Source organism: Diabrotica virgifera, chromosome 5 (genome assembly GCF_917563875.1).
Source record: "Diabrotica virgifera virgifera chromosome 5, PGI_DIABVI_V3a".
In the NCBI taxonomy this organism is placed as follows: Eukaryota; Metazoa; Arthropoda; class Insecta; order Coleoptera; family Chrysomelidae; genus Diabrotica; species Diabrotica virgifera.
In genome coordinates, this window is record NC_065447.1 from 142,973,210 (window position 1) to 142,995,025 (window position 21,816).

General features: G+C 33.7%; 1 protein-coding gene and 1 long non-coding RNA gene across 3 annotated transcripts in view; one reads left to right on the plus strand and one right to left on the minus strand.

The window, feature by feature from the left end:
• Positions 1-3,976: 3,976 nt before the first annotated feature.
• Positions 3,977-7,986, minus strand: LOC126884868 (uncharacterized). Its single transcript, XR_007698175.1, has 3 exons — positions 7,826-7,986; positions 5,771-6,059; positions 3,977-4,325 (listed from the first exon to the last, which is right to left on the minus strand). It is a non-coding gene; the product is annotated as an uncharacterized LOC126884868 (long non-coding RNA).
• Positions 7,987-15,554: 7,568 nt separating this feature from the next.
• LOC114339972 (NFX1-type zinc finger-containing protein 1-like) overlaps positions 15,555-21,816 on the plus strand; it is a 380,271-nt gene continuing 374,009 nt past the window's right edge. The window contains exons 1-2 of one of the 2 annotated variants that reach the window (XM_050650390.1): positions 15,598-15,694; positions 15,759-15,839. In XM_050650390.1, coding sequence (XP_050506347.1) covers positions 15,782-15,839 — 58 coding nt within the window. In that variant the 5' untranslated portion in view covers positions 15,598-15,694; positions 15,759-15,781. Of the gene's footprint in view, positions 15,840-21,816 lie in introns of both variants that reach the window. The other variant, XM_050650389.1, reaches the window with a different exon arrangement.

A 21,816-nucleotide genomic window follows, 5' to 3' on the forward strand; every position in this document is an offset into this window, starting at 1 on the left:
TTCATAATCAAACATTTTCTTCTTTTTTCTTATTCGGACCTTCTCCCTCTCAAAAATTGGTTCTATTCCAACTTCTTCTGCTACTTCCTTAGCATCAACCAGAACTCTCTGAAACTGTACATCACTTCTGGCTGTAACCAAAAACTCTTCGGTTTTTTTCAGGTGACTAACTGCTTTCTGGAGACTCAAATCCTTTTCTTGTAGTATCTTACTGGTTAGGTTTACCTGAAATAAAATATTGTGCCATGTAACAAGGGCAACAATAAACTTGAAGTCTGAGAGGTGTTTAAGTAATCCAAGTGCTTCTACCTTCGCAATACTGCCACTTGATCCTTTTAGAGAAGTGTCCTCAGAAATCTCCTCCAAAGCATCACACACATGAGACAAGTGGTACCGCAGAGGCGTTAGTGCATCAATTCGACTGGACCATCTTGTATCACTTAAGGGTTTTAATGTCAAAGCTGGAACATGACGGCGCAAAACATCCCATCGTCGAGTTGATGCCGAAAAAAACACATATGTTCGTTGAACCACATCGAAAAAAGTAGTAACCTCTACACAGCACGAAGCTGCATCGTTCACAACAAGGTTCAAAGTGTGTGAGCAGCATGGAACATAAAATGCACGTGGGTTGACATCTAAAATTCTCTTTTGAACTCCACTTTCTTTTCCTCTCATGTTGCTTCCGTTGTCATAACCTTGCCCACGAATATTCTCTACAGGCAAAGAAATCTCTTTTAACTTTTCTAAAACTACTTCCGTCATATACTCACCACTGGTACTTTCAGTGAGAGGCACAAATCCCAAAAAGTGTTCTTTTACAAGTACTTGATGATAACTAGATACTTCTGTTGAGGATGCCAGAGATGACTTTGGTAGTTCAACAAATCGAATAATAATTGTCATTTGCTCTACGTGACTAACATCTGGTGTGCAGTCTAAAATAATAGAAAAATATTTAGCCGTATGTACTGAGGACAATATATCTGCATTTATTGCATTAGCTAAAGTTTGAATCATCTCATTTTGTATATTTTTCCCTAAGTAATGAGTGTGCCTGTTGACATCACTTTTGATTTTTCTTAGATGCTCATTCATTATTGGGTCAAACATGGCCAAATATTCAATAAATTTTAAAAAATTTCCGTTGTCATTAACATCTAATTTTTCTGTCGTGCCGCGAAATGACAAGTTTTGGGACCCAAGAGTTTTGACGAGAGCAAACAGCCGTTCTAGAATTTTCTGCCAGTAAATTTCCTCTTGTTTTATTTTTTGTTCATAAACATTGTCAACAGTTAAATTTTTTTTAAGTGCTTTTTTCAGTGTTTTCCATTTTTCAAAGTTTTGAAGGTGATCATTTGATGTTTCGTGCGTTTCAAGGAGGGCCGACATATTGTGCCAGTCATTACAACCACTTTTGCCTAATGAAGAAGAGACATTTATGCCGCCAAACACCTTACAACAAAAACAGAAAACTTTGTCGGTAGATTTTGAGTATTGAAGATAGTCTCGGTACACATATTCACCATTTGGAAGCCTCCTTCTATAATGAAAGTCAGAAAATTTTCTGTTATTCACACCCTTCGGAAATTTTCCTTTTACTTGGTCAGGTCCATGCTCTACTAAAATGGTTCGTAAAGTTTGGCGATTAATATTTAGAGTGTCCCAAGACGCTGGATCAGCATAATCAAGCGTAACTTTGGGTGAGATTGAATTTTCCGGCAGTAATTCCACTGCATTATCTGTAACGTCAACGTCCATTTCAACGAAATTATTTTGAAATTCTTGCAGTTGACGTTCGTTGTTTTCTGCAGAAGTAGATGGCGGTTCAATAGCCGTTATCCTCCTAGGACATTCTTGAGGTTGGATCTGGATGATTCCCCCAGAAGTAGAAGGTGATTCAGTATCTGTTTTCTCTGTAGCATATTCTTGAGGTAGGAGCTGGTTGGTTTTTCCAGAGGTGGAAGGTGATTCATTATAACTTTCCTCCCTAAGAGTTGTGTCATTTGGTTTAATTAAATATTTTTCAAAAGACCCTTTAGCTTTTTTTGCTGACTCCTCTCTTTCCTGTCTTCTTTTCTTAAACCAAGAGCCCGAGTGTTTTCCTGACATCATATCTGGAAAGAAAACAATGATTGGATTAAGCTAACTTCATTTTGAAAAAATGAAAAAATTTTGAATGTCTTTACTCAAGATATGAAATTAGGATTACACCCCCAAGAAGCAAGGACTTCTCTTAAATAAAATTACATTAATAGCCTATTATTTTAATATTATTTATAAATACATTTAAAGTAGGCCTAATTTTGAAATCAATTTGATAGAAATTAGAAGTTAAAAAATTTTACAAAAAAATCCAATGGTCATTCTTGCTTAAAAAGTCAAGTTATACTGTTTTCAACAAAAAATAATTTGTTTTGATAAATATTTGGAAGCAAAATTAGAAATGTCCAGGTGGATTTCAAAACTAATAATTCATTCAACATTCATATTGTGTAATATTAAATAAATTAAACAACCACTCAGTTCGCCCAAATCCCAGAACAGCAGCCAGCATGACCAGCACTCAGCAGCCAGTTCCTAATCAATCACATCGGCATCGTAGGCGAAACAGAGGCAAGTGTTCACAAGGGGTTTTCTTTAAGTTATGATAATTAAACAATCTCAATTTTGATTTGATTTAGGCCTATATACAACAACAATATGACAATGGCCTATATGATATGATGACTGAAAAAAATTATAAATATGAAGAGTATAAGCTACTTACTTGTTAATTCAAACTTCCTTTTGCAGTTTTGTTATCGTAAATTAACAACTACTACTACTGTCAATCAATGCACAAACAAAGTCAACAACACTGCACTACTACACTAAACTGAAAAGTGAAAATGCATAACACGCAGCGCCCTAATGACAGACTAGTACTCTTATTCTGTTCACGCTATGACTGCTGGCTTGACTGAAGTGAAGAGTGTGGGGTTGCCGCGACCACTGCGCCACTAAGTAGGCTTACGCTCAGCGAGGTTGCCAAAACGAGTAATTAATGTTAACGTTAAGTTATAGTTTTGCGTTTTCTTATTTTATAAGACAACTAAAATAAAATATCCTTCACCTTTCATTACCCAGTGATTTTTCTGTCTCTGCGAGTTACACAACTACTACATGAGAAAGTACTACGTCCCTAATTTTGCGCCCTAGGCGGATTTTGCGCCCTAGGCGGCCGCCTAGTTCGCCTATATGGACGGGCCGGCCCTGATACATGCAAATAAGACCAATATATTGAATTTCAATGAAAACTATCTGCTTTATATTTATAAATTATAAGGAAGACGATTGAATGATAAAAAATAGGACAAAACTATAATAGTCTATGTTCTCACATATATTTCCATACTCTTATAATCCTCAAATTGATTTCAAATAATTATTACAAATTTTTGCATACAAAAAGATCTACAGACACCTGAAAAATATATCTTTTGATTAAGGGACTGTAATGACCAAATTAAAATGATTTACACGTGATATCTGATAATACACACTTAAAAGACTAATAGGGCTTTTCATCGACTGTCATTTGTTTCGAGCTTCTGTCATGTGTCACATAATATTAATATATCTACGCCATACGTCTTTGGTTTGTATCATTGGTATATACCAATAACGTATGACGTAGATATATTAATATTATGTGACACATGACAGAAGCTCGAAACAAATGACTGTGAATGAAAAGCCCTATACATAAATACTCATGATGAAGAAGTACAATTAAAAATGACTAGGCTACGGCTCCACGGGCGAGAAATTGACGCTAGCAGTAGCAGTAAAATGAACTTAAAGTTCCGCAGAACGGAATGGGAATAGCCGAACTGTACCGACTACAGGACTTGTGCGTAGTCGGTTCAGTTCGGCTACTCCCATTCCGTTCCGCGGAACCTTAAGTTAATTTTACTGCTACTGCTAGCGTCAATTTCTCGCCCGTGGAGCCGTAGCCTAACCATTTTCATATCGCTGCAACATGAAGCCAAAAGTTCAACAGTTCGTTTATAGAGCGCAACAAGCACTCTGACCGAACAGTTTGAAAACTCATTAGTTTTTCATCAGAGAATGTACATAGCTGTAACATCTGTACATGCATTGGGTTCTTCTTCTTCTGTCTTGCTGTGGGCATACTCACCTGCAAATAAGATTGCTGCAATATGGCTGCAAACTTCACTATTACCGGCCATACACATACAATGTGCATTTGCTATGACATTGGAACTGGCTATCACCCAAGTATCTAGTGGTTTAGCATTAGCTTTTTGGGAATGCTTCACCTAAAAAAAATATTTTATCTTTGTGGAAATGCTTCAACTACAAAAATTTATTTTTATTAGAGTATTTGCGTTCTTTACAATGATTGAGAATATTTTAAAATCAGGCATTCATATAATATAATTTTAGAACAAACAATCATGACTGTTTATTATTCTCTTTTCTAATCAAGTATATTCAAATGGGAAATAAGCCACAATTTTACCTAAAAATGATTTTATTAACGTTTCGACGCCCAAGTCGGGTGTCGTCAAAATACAAAATAATACTAAATAAACAAAAATGTTGTTGCTTAGTAAAAAATTCTTCTAATAATTTATTTAATCTGACTCATTTATATCGATTTATTATGATTTATTATGTGATTTACTATGGAATCTCTAACGCGAGAATTTCAGTGCCACCGTTGCATTTGGTTGTCTTTTTAAAGACAGATCACATGCTATGATTTTTTGTGGCGGATATTCTTGAGTTGGGATTGATTTCATGTAATCGAATGAACTATCTTTTAGTAAAGTCGTCCCAGGAACGCAACTCATCAATATTGGCAATATCATTTTAAAGTCGTCTACTTTAAAATGTATAATACGTGTCTGAATTGCCGATATAAATGAGTCAGATTAAATAAATTATTAGAAGAATTTTTTACTAAGCAACAACATTTTTGTTTATTTAGTATTATTTTGTATTTTGACAACGACACCCGACTTGGGCGTCGAAACGTTAATAAAATCATTTTTATGTAAAATTGTGGCTTATTTCCCATTTGAATATACTTGATTATAAAAATGCCACAAGAAAATAGCTTCAGAACAACATTCTCTTTTCTATCATAGCAATTACATGTCGTCGACCTAATCTGTAAACTGCGTAACTCCATTTATCCAAATTTTACACAGGCCCAAAAAAGTATTTCTCTATATATGACTAATGTGAATACTACGTAGCTCCCATTTTAAAAGATAGGATTCTAAAATGGAATATTTTATAGATAGGTACACATATTACTAACATTTGTACCTATATTGTTTAATGAGTGTATTTAATATTATTTACCACCAACTTTTTCTTGAAAATATCACTTTCTAAACAGTGAGGTCAGTCGTGTGGTATGACCAACTGGAGAGTTACATATTTTTCATACTAAATTTGCCGCAAGGGAGATGCGGTGTATACGAAGATGTCACTATTTACTCTTCTGGTAAAAATATGCATGTGCATCCTTTTTTAAACGAGTAGGGATTTTTTCAAATAAATGGCAGTAATAACTTATTTTCAGAGAAATATGGAGTTACACACTTTACAAATTAGGACAACAATATGTGTCTGGTTTCATACAGATATATAAACGTAAATAAATCTAATATTTAAAACCAATTTATCAAAAAGACACGAATACTGTTATCCATATATTTCTTAATGGTGAATAAATAAAATAAAGACTTACCTTTCCAACATTAATATAGAAATCATTAACAATTTTTACTCCAACTTTCAAAACAAATCCAGTTGTGAAGGCTTTTATGTGCCTGAAGGCTTTTGTATGCTTTCATCTGTTGCTTAAAGTAGTAACTGTGAGACTCTACCAGATATGTATAAATATCTATAATAGCATTATAACAGTAATTGTTGGAATGAACTTTACTCCTTTACTGTAAAATCCAATTCTGATGACTGAATTGTACATGGATCTAAATCTCTTTCTATTATCAATTATTTTCAGCTTCAATGAATATCTAAAACAATAAAAGAAATAATGTTATTGCTTGCAAAATTCATCATTATTGATAAATATCAGGGAAAAATGAATAGTAAATAATAGTACATTATATACCGCGGGACTGAAGTAGTACATTTAATCCTGAAGGTAAAGTTTATGGCCCGACCGCAGGGAGGGCCATAATTTACCTGAAGGATTAAATGTACTTCAGTCGCAAGGTATATACGATACTTTTCGTACTTCCGGTATGATTTTATTAATTATTTCAATAATTTCAATCAGTTTTTTCTCTCTTCAACTCATTTAATAAACTGTCTTTAAAATAAGTTACCATAGTAACATTGCGTTGTGACAGTTATAATTTAGAAACATTGTCATTACTAGTGTCATTGTAAAGAAACATTGTTATTGATAATTATTGGTATCATGAGTGAAGAAGGTGTATCTGATATTGATAAAAGAGCAGCCGAAGTAGGTGAAGAATTGTTACCACCGAAATCTAGAAAACTATACGAGCAGCAGTACGATGCTTTTAAAAAGTGGTGCCGCTTAAAAAATGTGAGACAACCTACTGAAAATGCGCTGTTAGTCTACTTCGATGATAAATCAAAAGCGGTTTGTGCCTCAACTCTCTGGGCACATTACTCAATGCTGAAATCGGTTATTAACATTAGAGAAGATATTGATATAAGTAAATTTCCAAAATTATTAGCTTTTTTGAAGAGAAGAAATGAGGGATTTAAGCCAAAGAAGTCAAGAATTCTCACGTCTGAGCAGGTAGATCAGTTCTTACGGGAGGCTCCGGATGATAAATATTTAATGCTTAAGGTAAATTTGGAAATTTGTTTATATTCAGAAATTTTAAGAAATCAATTTTTTTGTAGGTTGCACTTATTTTGGGCGTTGCGGGAGCTTGTCGTGGAAAAGAGTTGGTTGATTTAGAAATCGACGATGTGAGAGATTTGGGCGATTCCTTCCTAATTGCGATTAGAAACACCAAAAATAAAATTGACCGAAATTTTGTGATCAAAAATTCAGAAAACAGTGCCATCAGTTTTGTGGCGATATTTCGGAAATATGTGGCATTGCGAAAGACAGGGACAACTCATTCAAAATTTTTTGTTCAATACATCAACAAAGAATGTACTACGCGAGTAGTAGGAAAAAACATGTTTGGTACAATTCCACGGCAAATAGCAGCTTTCTTGAAATTAGAAAATGCGACGTCTTATACGGGACATTGTTTTAGACGCACATCTGCGTCTTTGTTAGCTGATTCGGGAGCAACAATAGACGTGCTGAAGAGACATGGAGGATGAAAATCCTCCAACGTGGCCGAGGGATATATTGAATCGTCTATTAAAAATAAACAAAAAATTTCAGATAAAATATTTGGTCAAGTCGCCGATTCGTCCACTATAGTTATGCCACAGTCCTCATTCTCGCTTCCTGTTTCCGCAGGATCTTCGAAACAAACACCAGTTCAATATGAAAAGGACCTATCTGTTACTCGTCAGTTACCTGCTGCATTAACCTAGGAAAGACTGGTCAATATGACGAACTGTCACAATATTAATTTGAATATTAACGTTAATTACCATTCTAATTAATTATATTTTTCAATAAAATATCCCTTAAATTCGTTTGTTTGTGATTTAATCGTTCCGGGAGTTTCGTCAATATTTAATCCCGGAGGGATTAAATGTGACACTTTAGTACCTGTCACAAGGGAGTGAAGTTGTCACTTTAGGCCCGGAAGTACGAAAAAATTGTTTCGCCTACCTTTCTAAAACATCTGGGGAGTTTCCAATAATAATTTCCTTAAATAATCACTTTGCATTGTGGTAAATTTATAAAATTCACAAATGACAAACAAAACTTTTAAAAAATACACAAAAAACAGCCAACAAAATCCAAATGAATCCAAAATAGGCAAAATACGACGACAAACAATAAACAATGAAATAATGAAAGGACGATACAAACATAACCTTTGTTTTGTAACTTTTAAGCTCCTCCCAATTTCGTGACGTCAGACTTAGGCTGTCTGAAATGAAAACGTCTTTTAAACATATTTTAGCGTCAATAATCTTACGTATTTAAAATCATCTACAAAAGACGTCTATATGACGTAATGTTCAACCACGTGTATATATTCCACCAAAAACTGACGTTTCCTCGACGTTCTTGACGTCACTTGGTTGCCTGGGTCATCGCTCTTCCTCCTGACCCTTCAATTGTATTTAGAATATCCATACCAAGTAGAAGCACATTGGAGAAATTCACAGCCAAACAGTTTTCCACAAAATCCAAACAGATATGAATCTGAAAAAGTCCCCAGGGTTCGACTTAATCACTGCAAGAATTCTAAAAGAACTTCCCAAGAAAGAAGTGCAATATTTGACACAGATTTTTAACGCAATCTTAAGAACAAAAGTGGCACAAATCATCTTAATACCCAAACCAGGCAAGCCTGTAGAAGAAGTTAAGTTCTATAGACCTATCAGTCTACTTTCAGTGATGTTAAAGGTCTTTGAAAAACTACTACTAGACAGATTACAGCCAATCCTCGTGGAACAGCAGCTAATACCCAACCACCAATTTCAATTTAGACAACAACATGCTACCAATGAGCAAATTCACCGACTCTGAAATTCTATAAACAAGGCCTTAGAAGAGAAGAAATACTATTCTGCAGCCTTTTTGGATATATCGCAGGCTTTTGATAAAGTCTGGCACACTGGCCTCCTACACAAAATAAGAAAAGTCCTTTCTCTCAACTACTTTCTAATCCTCAAGTCCTATCTCTCCGACCGCCATTTTCTTGTAAAAGTAAAATATCAGTGCACTAACTTATATCCAATCAAAGCTGGAGTACCTCGGCTCGGGGAGTGTCCTTGGACCAGTTCTCTACCTACTCTACACAGCAGATCTTCCTACAGGTCAAAACATCATCACATCCACATATGCAGATGACCCAGCATTCATTGCAGCTCACTCCAACCCCTACATCGCCTTGCAACTGCTCCAGACAAATCTCGATAAAATAAAGATCTGGTTACAAACATGGCGAATTAAAGTAAACGAAAGTAAGTCAGTATATATAACGCGCACTAATCGAAAAGATACGTGTCCGACCGTCTCCTGAAATAATCAAGTACTACAAGAAAGGGATGATGTAAAATGCCTAGGTATGCACTTGGACCGCAGATTAACCTGGAAAAAAACACATATTCACGAAAAGAAAACAACTGGGTCTGAAACTCAATAAAATATACTGGCTGATAGGAAAAGGTCACAACTGATTTTGTACAATAAAATTTTAGTCCACAAGTCACTGAAAGCCAATACGGAGCTATGGTATCCAACTATGCGGATCTGCGTCGAGATCCAATATCGACATCCTGGAGAGATTCCAATCGAAGACCTTCCGCATTATCACAAATGCACCTTGGTACATGCCCATGCCCAATGAATACATTAATCGTGATCTTCAAATGAAGAGTGTCAGAGAGAAATTGTCAGTTAGTCCCAAAAATCCGACATACGACATGTGACTACAAATCACCCCAACAGGCTAGCGACGAACCTTATGAGACCCCAGGCAAACAGAAAGCTAAAGCGCCACACTCCAAGCAATCTACGAAGAGTTTAAATTTTCAAAAATATTTTAATTTTTGATACACATTATTTATGTATTAGATTCACAAATAATTTTGTTACTATAATTATATACCGCGGGTACATACCCGCGGTAGCGGGTAGGTACCCCTCTATGGTCCCGATTGAGGGTAGACTTACTTCAGGGAGGTAGCGTCCCTGTCCACGCGAGCTCCTGGTTTTTCCTCCACTCCCTACTTAGGTGAAACCAGGCCCAAACCCTAGTATTATCCTACCCAAACCCCAAATTCCTTTCCTATACCCTCCCCCTCACTTGCCAACCCGTCGTGCCAGCGCGGCGAGTTATTTATCCGCTAAGGGAATAAACCCCGACAGAAAATTCTGGTCCTCCTAGCAAGGGGGTTTAGCAATGGGCCAGCAACTCATTCTTGGAAAAATCTTTTTACGCTAATAATACCGAAACCAAGCCTCGGAATACAGATGGAACTAAAGGACAACGACAATGGCAACGAAAACGGACACTGATTTGTGGTACTTGGAATACACAGGGAATTAGAAATAAAATCGAAGATGTTATCGAAGAAATGAAGAAACACAAAATGGACTTTGCTGTACTTTCTGAAACAAAGAAAAAAGGACAAGGAACTCAAAATCTGGACAGATATATACATATACACACGGGAGTTAATAAGGAAGAACATGCCAAAATAGGAGTATCAATACTTATATTGAAGAAATACAAAAAGAATATATCGAACTGGCAAGCAATAAATGAAAGAATCATAAAGGTCAACCTCAACCTGAAAGGATCAAAAATGACAATAATAGGCACATACGGCCCGAATGATGATGCACGCATAGAAGAAAAAAGAAAATATTATGAAGTCCTAGATGAAACTATTTCTCAAATAGGTCAAACAAGGGAAACTATTATACTAGGTGACCTAAATGCAAGAACTGGTAGAAGAATAAACGATGAAATAATAGGACCATATGGAGAAAACACTACAAACGACAATGGCAATAACTTAATAGAAATGTGTAGACACAATTCACTAAGGATCATGAATGGGTATTTCAAACATAAGGCAATACATACATATACATGGACTCAGCCTACAAGAAACTTGAGATCAGTAATTGATTACCTAATAATGAAACAAAAATCTAAAATAAAAGTGCATGACGTAAGAGTGTTTCGAGGAGCCGAATGTGGAAGTGACCACTACTTAGTAAAAGCCAAAATGATACTACCTCTAAGCGGAAATTGTAAACACCAACAAAATCAAAACATAAACGAAAATCACTCAGTAGAAGTTGAACAACTGCAGTACAATTTAACAAGTTTAGACAACGATAGTACTAGAGAATTGTATAAAAAAAGATTAGAGCAACAACTACCACAGGAATTCAAACATAAAACAACAGAAGAGCTACATAGAATAATAAAAAAAGGAATCCATCAAGCCGCCAAAGAAGCCTTAGGTATAAGAGAAAATAAACCCAGAAAGAAAAATAATTGGTGAAATGATGAACTACAGGAAATGAAAGAACAAAAGCAAAAATTATATCACAGATGGCTGGGAACAAAAGATCAAGAACATAAAAGAGAATATAGAGAAATGGTAAATAAATTTAAATTAACGATAATAGAGTCAAAAAATCAAAGCTGGGAAAGAAAATGTCAGGAATTAGATACGTACATCGGCGGCCGCAAATCAAGAGAATCCTGGAGGTTTATAAAAAACATCAGATCCAACAAAACAGAACAAATAGCCATACACTCCATAGAACCTGAAAAATGGGAAAAACACTATAAAACACTGTTAGTAGAAGAAAGACCGGAATACAAAAACATAGAACAATATGAAGTCCTGATTCAAGGGGAGCCATCAACAATCAACATCGAAGACACTAAAAAAGCTGTATCACTGCTGAAAAATGGACGTGCTCCTGGTCCAGAGGGGATATATGCAGAGTTAATAAAAAATGGAACCAACAAACTATTCGAGATACTAACAGAAGTTTTCAATAGGCACTTGCATGGAGAACCAGTGCCACAAAGTTGGAAAGAAGGATGGATTACATCTATCCATAAGAAAGAAAATAAGGAAGATTGCAATACCTATCGGGGTATAACTGTTACGAGTACGCTTAGCAGATTATATGGAAGAATTATAAAAGAACGCATATGCGAAGAATACCGCCCTTTTGAGCCAGAAGAACAAAACGGATTCAGAGCAGGACGATCCACAATAGATAGTATTTTCTGCTTATCCCAAATACTCGAGAAAAGAACACTGAGATCTCGAGAAGTGCATTTACTTTTAGTCGATTTAACAAAAGCATATGACACCGTGCCTGTTGCGAAGTTGTGGAAAGTATTGGAGAAAACCAGTATCAGCGTTACACTAATCGATGCTATTAAAGAGCTATATAAGAACACAATAGCAAAAGTTAAAATAGGAAAAGAGGTGTCTAATGGTTTTCAGGTAACAAAAGGACTGAAGCAAGGTTGTTTATCTCCTATACTGTTCAACATATATATCGATGAAGCACTCAGGCACTGGAAGAAGAAGTGTAAAGGGATGGGGCTATCTATTGGGGATGAAAAGTTATATACATTGCACTATGCAGATGACCAGGTAGTTATTGCCCAAGACAAAGAAGACCTGGAGTATATGGCTAGAAAACTAATGGAAGAGTACAAAAAATGGGGCCTCGAAGTAAATGTCCAAAAAACACAATATCTTTGCGTAGGAGGAGAAAATACTGCAGATGACCTCGACTTAGAAGATGAAACTATTAAGAAATGTGACCAATGTACATATTTGGGGGTAAAACTGACAAAGACAGGAAGAAGTGATGAAGCCATAAAAGACAGAATAACCAAAGGAAAACAAGTTATAGGTGCGTTGAATTCAGTATTATGGCAAAAATATATAAGACCGGAAACGAAAAAACGAATATAAAGTAGTGGAACGGTCGAATATTTCGCGAACTAAACATCGGATCGAAAAACTGAAAAATATGTGTTCAATCATTTTCAAAAATCTATCCAATGACACCAAGCACCAACCCCCACTACACCCCCTGGAGGTTGGGTGGGGGTAACTTTAAAATCTCAAATGGAAATCCCCAGTTTTTCTTGCAGATTTTAATTCGTTATGTAAAAGTAAGCAACTTTTATTCAAGACATTTTTTCGAACTGTGGATAGATGGCGCTATAATTGGGAAAAACGATTTATGATACCATACGTAAATTATAGAAACGGTCTAATATCTCACGAACTACACTTCCAAATTAGAAACTAAAAAACTGATTTTTAATATTTTTCGATGACCTTTCGAATAACACCAAACATGACCCTCCAACCCACCCCCTAGAGGTGGGGTGGGGGGTAACTTTAAAATATTAAATAGCAACCCCCACTTTTTATTACAGATTCGGATCCGTCATGAAAAATTAAGCAACATTATTTGAAACATTTTTTAGAATTGTTAATAGATGGCGCTTTAATTGGAAAAATACGATTTATTAGCGCCATCTATCAGAAATTTTAAAAAATGTTTCGAATAAATGTTGCTTAATTTTTTATGACGAGTCTACGATAAAAAGTGGGGGTTGCTATTTAAGATTTCCAAGTTACCCCCCACCCCACCTACAGGGGGTGGGTTGGAGGGTCATGCTTGTTGTTACTCGATAGGTTTTCGAAAAAGATTAAAAATCTGTTTTCTGGTTTCTCATTTGGAAGTGTATTTCGTGAGATATTAGACCGTTTCTATAATTTTACCTATGGTATCAGGATAAATCGTTTTTCCCAATTATATCGCCATCTATCCACAGTTCGAAAAAATGTCTTGAATAAAAGTTGCCTACTTTTACGTAACGAATCCAAATTTGCAAGAAAAACTGGGGGTTTCCATTTAAGATTTTAAAGTTACCCCCCACCCCACCCCCAGGGGGTGTAGTGGGGATTAGTGTTTAGTGTCATTGGATAGATTTTTGAAAATTATTGAACACGTATTTTTCAGTTTTTCGATCCGATGTTTAGTTCGCGAAATATTCGACCGTTCCGCTACTTTTGGGACACCCTATATAATACCATATTAAAACCAGTAATCGTCTATGGCTCAGAAGTGTGGCAGTTATCACAAAAACTTAAAGGTAACCTATTGGCAGTTGTTTGGAGGAGAGCAGCGGGAAAGTGTAGATTAGAACATGTGAAAAATGAGGACATCAGGAGACAAATGAAAGTACAAAGATCAATTATAGAAGACATCGAAAAACAACAAACAACTAATATGGTACGGACATGTACTTGACCTCTTGATCGAAATTAATCTTTTAAAAGGTTTTGGACCATGCAGATCTTTTTATGAAAAATAACTTTTTTTCGTAAATTAAAAATAAGAGAGATAATATCGTATAATTATTTAAATAACTGAAAATAGTGTTGGTTACCCATAATTTAAAAAAAATCATTTTTTTTTCAACTACAAGGATGTAATTGCATATTAGAATATAATTCTTAATTCCAAACAACTTTTCATAGTAATTTTCATTAATTTTCAATCATGGACGTATAAACACATAATATGTGTTTATACGTCCATGTTTTCAATATTGCGAAGAATAAACCTACTTTACTTTTGAGTGAAATTCATATTTTTTGATATATCTCGTATAATATTCATAAAATTTGATATCTGATGGTTGAATCTTAGGTTTTAGACAATGCAGAACTTTTTATGAAGAATAATAAAAAAATATTCCATATGGTTCCAACTTACAGCGACATACTGTATATTTACCCAATGACCCAATAATTAATTTAAAACACGTAAAAATAACTAATAAATATTAACTACTTGTTTTAGTAGGGGAGCAAAGTATGCTAAATTTGCAGTCACTCGAGCGTTATGGGGACCTATTAGGTTGTGATTATTAGGTTCTAAAATCAAAAAAAGTTAAGTAAAATTTTCCATTAAAGGGGGCGCTTTCCATTTTTTAATTTAATTTTCCATTTCCAACAATCGTTTTTTCCGATTATAGCGAAATCTATCAATAATTCGAAAAAATGTCTCGAATAAAAGTTGTTTATTTTTACGTAAAGAATCCAAATCTGCAATAAAAATTTGGGGGTCCCATTTAAGATTTTAAAGTAAAACCCCACCCCACCTCCGTGGAGGATCGTGTTTGGAACCATTCGAAAGATTTTTCAAAAACATTTTGAAAGTGTATTTTACAGTTTTTCGATCTGATGTTCATTTTGCGAAATATCGCGGGGTTTGTATTTAAAATTTTAAATTTACCCCCTCCACCTCTCCGTGGTGTGTCATGTTTAGTACCATTCGATAGATTTTTGAAAAATATTGAAGACGTATTTTTTAGTTTTTCGATCTGAGGTTCATTTCGCGAAATATTCGCTTTTTTACCAGGTTTCTCCCCATACGATAATCTGACGCGCTCGAGTAACTGCAAAAATCCCCGCTTGGGCTCCCCTACCATTTCAAATGCATGTGCGCTTAGCGTTTGATATTGACAAAAACACATTTTTTAACATTTTGTTTGAATCATCCAGTGATTCCCATAACCAATTATTGTGCAATTCTTGGAATAAAGTTTGAAATGATATACCTCATTCTTAGTATCATTGTACGTTTTGTTATTGTTAGCATGAATAATAATTATACAAATTTATATGGCCACGATTAATCAAATTACTTATATTTACATAATGGTTTTATTACTTACTTATGTAGCTAAATTACTATTATATATACATTTTATTTTATTTTATCATTATTTACACTTAAATAAACCAATAGAAATTTTACTTCACCAGCAAGTGTCTCAGAATGAAGTTTAAAAGAAAACTGACGTCATGACGTCTAAATAATTTTATTTAGACTGTTTATCGTTTCTCGTTTCTGTTAAATTAAAATACATAGATACTACTAATAGATAGAAACATCCGCATAATTCAGTTGTTCTTTGAAACATTAACATTCATCGGCGTTATTAAAGTACAATAATAATAATTGTGTGTGTCTTTGCTGTTAACTTTTTTCAAGTATCGTGTTTGTTTAGGTTTAGGTTATTGTTGTTTGAACATGCAAAGAAATGGTAACGAGAATAATGAAAATAGAAAAAGTCATCGAGGCAGGAGGGGTAAGTTTTTCATATTTTTATTATTACCGATTTCTAATAAAACTTCTAATTGATGCCATCTGTCACCTGTTGCATTTTCGAGAAGGTTCTCCACTGTTTTTATATATTATATTATAATCTTTAGACCTACACTCTCGGGTCACAGTTTTTTTGCTTACGAATTCTTGTATAAAGCATAAAGCTATAATATACTGTGCTCGGGTGTAGGTACACTGTTTTTACAAACTTTTAATTGTTTATAAGAAATAGTGTGTTTCTTATTATTTTGATGATTGTTTTATATTGTGCAATTATCAGTAGTAGGTAATTACACGAGAGCTCTAAAATTATCGATTTGTATCCCGAGTGACTGTATCGTTTTAGTCCAGACTGTATCGTCGCCTCCGTTGGTAAATTATTCCGATTCGATTTTTTTGCACAAACTTACTCAAAAAGAGGTCCTTATAAAAAATACACAGTGTGTAAGGCGGTACCGCGGTCGAAAAATTGTTTAATTTTTTTTTTAAACAAATTCTCAAAAGTAATTTTGGTAATGTTCAGTTGGGCGAAACTGTGGGAGTGTGGGAGGCTATATTTTAGCTAATATTTGAAATATTTCTTACGACTTTCTATTCACTTTATGATGCTTTAGAAATGTCTGCTGCTGTATTTTAACCAATTTCAAGGCATACTTTTTTATAATTCTCATTTAAAAATTTCCTGTTTTGACATCTTCCATTTTGATTTTGTTGTCCGTAATGTAATGTCACTTTTCAACCAATGTTGCCATATTTTCAAAAATACGGGTTCTTGCAATTTTTTTAAACATACGTACATAATACATAATAAATACTTACACTTTTATAAAAACGAACTTTTTTATAATAAAACCTTTTTATTATTTATAGGAATAAAGAACATAAAATAATTTAACGATAAACGATTTAACGATAAAATGCTTATTTTTCCAAAAATTACAGTTTAATAAAAATAGTTATTTATGAAACAGTTCGTGAAGTATGCTTTTTGCGAACGCACGCGATATTTAGAGCACGAGCGACAACGGAGCGAGTGCCATAAATCGCGTAAGTTCGCAAAAAGTACTTCTCGCACAGTTTCATACAATATTTTATCTACGATAAACAAATATAAAAACTGTAACTCTTCGTCACTGGAATTCATTTCTATTCTACAATTTTTAGAACTTTGACATTTAAAAATCCTAACTACTATTTCAAACCACAAAACTGTCAACAATTTTGTTGTAAGTCATTGCTCATATTGTCATCACCATGACAACGCGAAAGTTAAGGATATTTAATTATATGAAAGTGTGCCAAAAAACCCATTGAAATTGTGCGAAAAAGTAAATCTCATTTAAAATACATTGTTACTTTACGCACACTTTAAACTCTTCACGCACTGCTATCTATAATGACAGTTTTCACAAACTAATAACTTATACATAATATGACAGAGTATATAATAGTTATTTATGAAACAGTTCGTGAAGTGCGCTTTTTGCGAACGCACGCGATTTTTAGAGCACGAGCGACAACGGAGCGAGTGCTATAAATCGCGTAAGTTCGCAAAAAGTACTTCACGCACAATTTCATACAATATTTTATCTACGATAAACAAATAAAAAAGCTGTAACTCTTCGTCACTGGAATTCATTTCTATCCTACAATTTTTAGAACTTTGACATTTAAAAATTCTAACTACTTTCAAACCTCAAAACTGTCAAAATTTTGTTGTAATTCATTGCTCATATTGTCATCACCATGACAACGCGAAAGTTAAGGATTGTTACCATGACAACGCGAAAGTTAAAAACAGTGCGAAAAAGTAAATCCCATTTAAAATACATTGTTACTTCACGCACACTTTAAATCCTTCACGCACTGCTATCTATAATGACAGTTTTCACAAACTAAAAACTTATACATAATATGACATAGAGTAGAAAAAGTACTTTTTATAATATCACGGTTTTGTTATACAGTGCTAGTCAAAAGTCTGTACCCCCCCTCGTACCTTTTGACCGGTTATACTTATAATAGTGAAATTTGGAGGAAGGAAATGAACGGACGTAGGCTTCTTAACTAGTCTTGACAGGTGACGTAAAAGTGACAGATGACTTTACAGCGCCACTGTGACAGATAATTTTAAATGGTACCCTATGGTAAGCGACACCTCGTTTGATAGGTATTGAAAATACCTATTCAGCTATACTAATTTTGTTCGAGTTTAAGCTCATTTGGATGAATAAATGAAATAATATAAACTTGTAGTTTCGCATTTAATTAATAAAAATTCAAACCTCCGCCTATGGTTACTTGTCAAAAAGGTTGACGTTGACGTAAAAACTACCAGAGAGCTGAAAAATGTCAACTTTTTTGACAAAATAACCATGGGCGGACATTTCAATTTTTAAGAATTAAATGCGAAACTACAAAGTTATATTTATTTCATTTATTCACCAAAATCAAAATCAACTTAAACCCAAAAAAATTAGTATGACTGAAGAGATATTTTCAATACCTTTCAAATGAGGTGTCACTTGCCATAAGGTCCCATTTAAAATTATCTGTCACAGTGGCGCTGTAAAGTCATCTGTCACTATTACGTCACCTGTCATGACTAGTTAAGAAGCGTACGTCCGTTTATTTCCTCACTCCAAATTTCACTATTATATGTATAACCGATCAAAAGATACGAGGGGGGGTACGGACTTTTGACTAGCACTGTATGTATATTGTACATGTACGTACATATACAGTGAGCACGTAAAGGTTGGAATAAATTTATTTTCTCGAGAATGGACGATTTTGGAAAAAAATCCCGAAACAGGTAAATTTTTATTTTTAAATTACGACTTTTTGGCATATATATCATACTAGTGACGTCACCCATCTGGGCGTTATGACGTCATCGATAATTTTTTTAAATGAGAATAGGGGTCGTGTGATAGCTCATTTAAAAGGTAATTCAATTCTCTATTCAGTAATATAAACATTAACATAATTATTTATACAGGGTGTCCAAAAAATTTTTTTTTGGATTAAATTTATTAACATAAAAAGAAGAATGTATGTAATTTATTTATTTCAAAATACATCTTACTGCTCTCAGAAAACAGAAAAAAATGTATATTTGAAAAATAATCATTGCTTTTCGTTTAAATTAAATGTTCAAATTGTTACGAGGCTGGTGGGTAGCTGCTTTAATATTGAATTTAAGCAAAAAACAATATTTATTTGCCAAAAACACATTTTTTCCTGTTTTCTGATAGCAGTAAAATGTATCTTAAATTAAATAGATTACACACATTCTTCTTTTTATGTCAATAAAAAATTTAAATAAAAAATTTAATTAAAAAAAATTTTTTTGGGCACCCTGTATAAATAATGATGTTAATGTTTATATTACTGAATAGAGAATTACCTTTCAATTGAGCTATCACACGATTCCTATTCTCATTTAAAAAAATCATCGATGACGTCATCACACCCAGATGGGTGACGTCACTAGTATGATATATATGCCAAAAAGTCGTAATTTAAAAAAAAATTGACCTGTTTCGGGATTTTTTTTCCAAAATCGTCCGTTCTTGAGAAAATGAATTTATTCCAACCTTTACGTGCTCTCTGTATGTAGCACACAACATATTTGAAAAGAATAATTAACTTATAAAATATGAATTTTTAGTAGGTGTATTAACTGTTATTTATAATTATGATTCCAAAAATTACACTAGTATAAAATAGTATTTTTTTAAATACCACTGTTGTTTAAAATGGTATATAAAATTTTAAGTATATAAAGTTTTAATTATTTATTAAAACAATTAAAAAAAGATACGCAACAGCCGGGTTCCAACTGGGGACCTATCGATCTGCAGTCTAATGCCACTGAGGCATCATCAATTTGTAGATATCGATTTATTAACGTACTTTAAAATATCATTGCCTTAGTCACATTTTTAAAATAGTTTGAAAAAAAAAATCGATTTATCCATACAGTGTGATTGGTCAGTAAAGCTTTGTAGATCCGTTATAAGATAAGTGATAGATAGTAATAAAAGTTAATAACAAAAATTGTAGCTAACTTTGATTACAGATTGGTAATCAGTAATCGTAAATTGTAATAAGGGCCGGTTGTTCGAACGCTAATCAACAATGATCATTATCAAATATTTAATTACTGTCACCAACTGTCAATGTCAACTTTGTTTGGGTTGCTGAAAACATAATTGATTACCTAATTAATAATTAATTGATTAACTAATCTCATAATTATAATCAATTATGTTTTCAGCAACCCAATAAAAGTTGACATTGACAGTAGTTGGTGACAGTAATTAAATATTTGATAGTGATCATTGTTGATTAGCGTTCGAACAACCGGCCCTTAGACAATTATTCAGTCATGGATTACTTAAAATTTGGAAAGATTTAGAACCGTAATTATTAATAATTTTGCTCTGAAAAATGAAAATATCTCGAAAACTAATTAATTTACACATAGGGAATGTTATACAAAAATTATAGTATGGTAATGGTACTTTTCGATAATGATATAAAATACAGGGTGTTCTATTTAAAATTACTGAGAAAATAATGTACTTGCGTTTTGACTCACCCTGTATTCAATATAAAGAAAATTAACAAAACAAACATTTACGAAAATTTTGACAATAAATAAAAAAATATGACGTCAATAAACCATTGACCTTGTGCTTGCTTTTATTTATACAGGTAGTTAAACTTGTTACGATTTTCATATAAAATTGGTTATAACTTTGTAAATACCCCGTATAACATACCAAACCTTTATTTATATTTTTGTAATCGAAAAGTTACGAAGATATCGAATATAAAATAAAATATAGGGTGTTCCATTTAAAAAAAAAATAAGTTTGGTCTGCCACTATGTTATCGAACACTCTGTAACATTCTCACTAATTTTGTAATGTGAAGCTCAAAGTTTGCTACATTTTTTGTTATTAAGTTTTATCGCTATACATTACTATAACGGATCTACGGAGCTTCACCCCACTAATAATTAATCACCCTGTATAATAGCAGTTAAATATTGCATTGTTAGCTAGTTCTAAGCTATCCTGAAAATTTCAGGTATCTAGATAGACTAGAACTATTTTTAAAATGGATTACAAAATTTGCGGAGTCCGTGACACCAACCAAGCCAAGTATATAAAAAGGTTTTAAAAAATGTGGAAGGAATCACGATTTTACATGTCTTCCAATAGCTTTTTTATGTCAGTTTAGATTGCATTTTAAGGTTAGGTTTGATTAGGTTATGGTCGTTCGCTTTTGCATGTCTTCCAATAGATTTTTTATGGCAGTTTAGATTGCATTAGTTAGGTTTGTTTAAGTTATGCGGCTGTCCCAAGTAGAAACACTGTAAGCGCCAATTCGAAAAATGTTCAGAAAACGTAAAGGACTCAACTTTTCAAATTCCTATTTTATTTGAAATAAAAGTGAACACACATTAATTTAGTAAAAAATTCTCCTGTTTTTCAGTAAATATTTTTATGTCTGAATTTTATTTCCTGACTAGGTTTTGAACACATACAGTGTTTTTATTTGGGAAACCTGAAAATATATTATAAAATTTCCCACTTTTTAAAGACATTAAGTACCACAAATGATACTTTATTCAAGTTCCTTTAACAAATATATAACAAATTGCAACAATTTAATGGTCAGTGTCTGGGTCATGTAATTGCTGTCATCCAGGGTTATGGAAAAGCTTGTCCACTACTGTCTCTGAGACTGACCAAGTACGCCAAAACGATCATCCGTTTTCAGGCATTAAAGAAATAAGTTTTTCTACGGCCGTGCTAAAAGAGCCACTTTTACGCACGCATTTCGTTTCCGAAAGTTGCACTTTCCCGCACGGCGTGCGTGAAAGTAAATTTTTCCGCACGGCGTGCGGGAAAGTAAAATACCTTGTAATATGGCATTATAATATA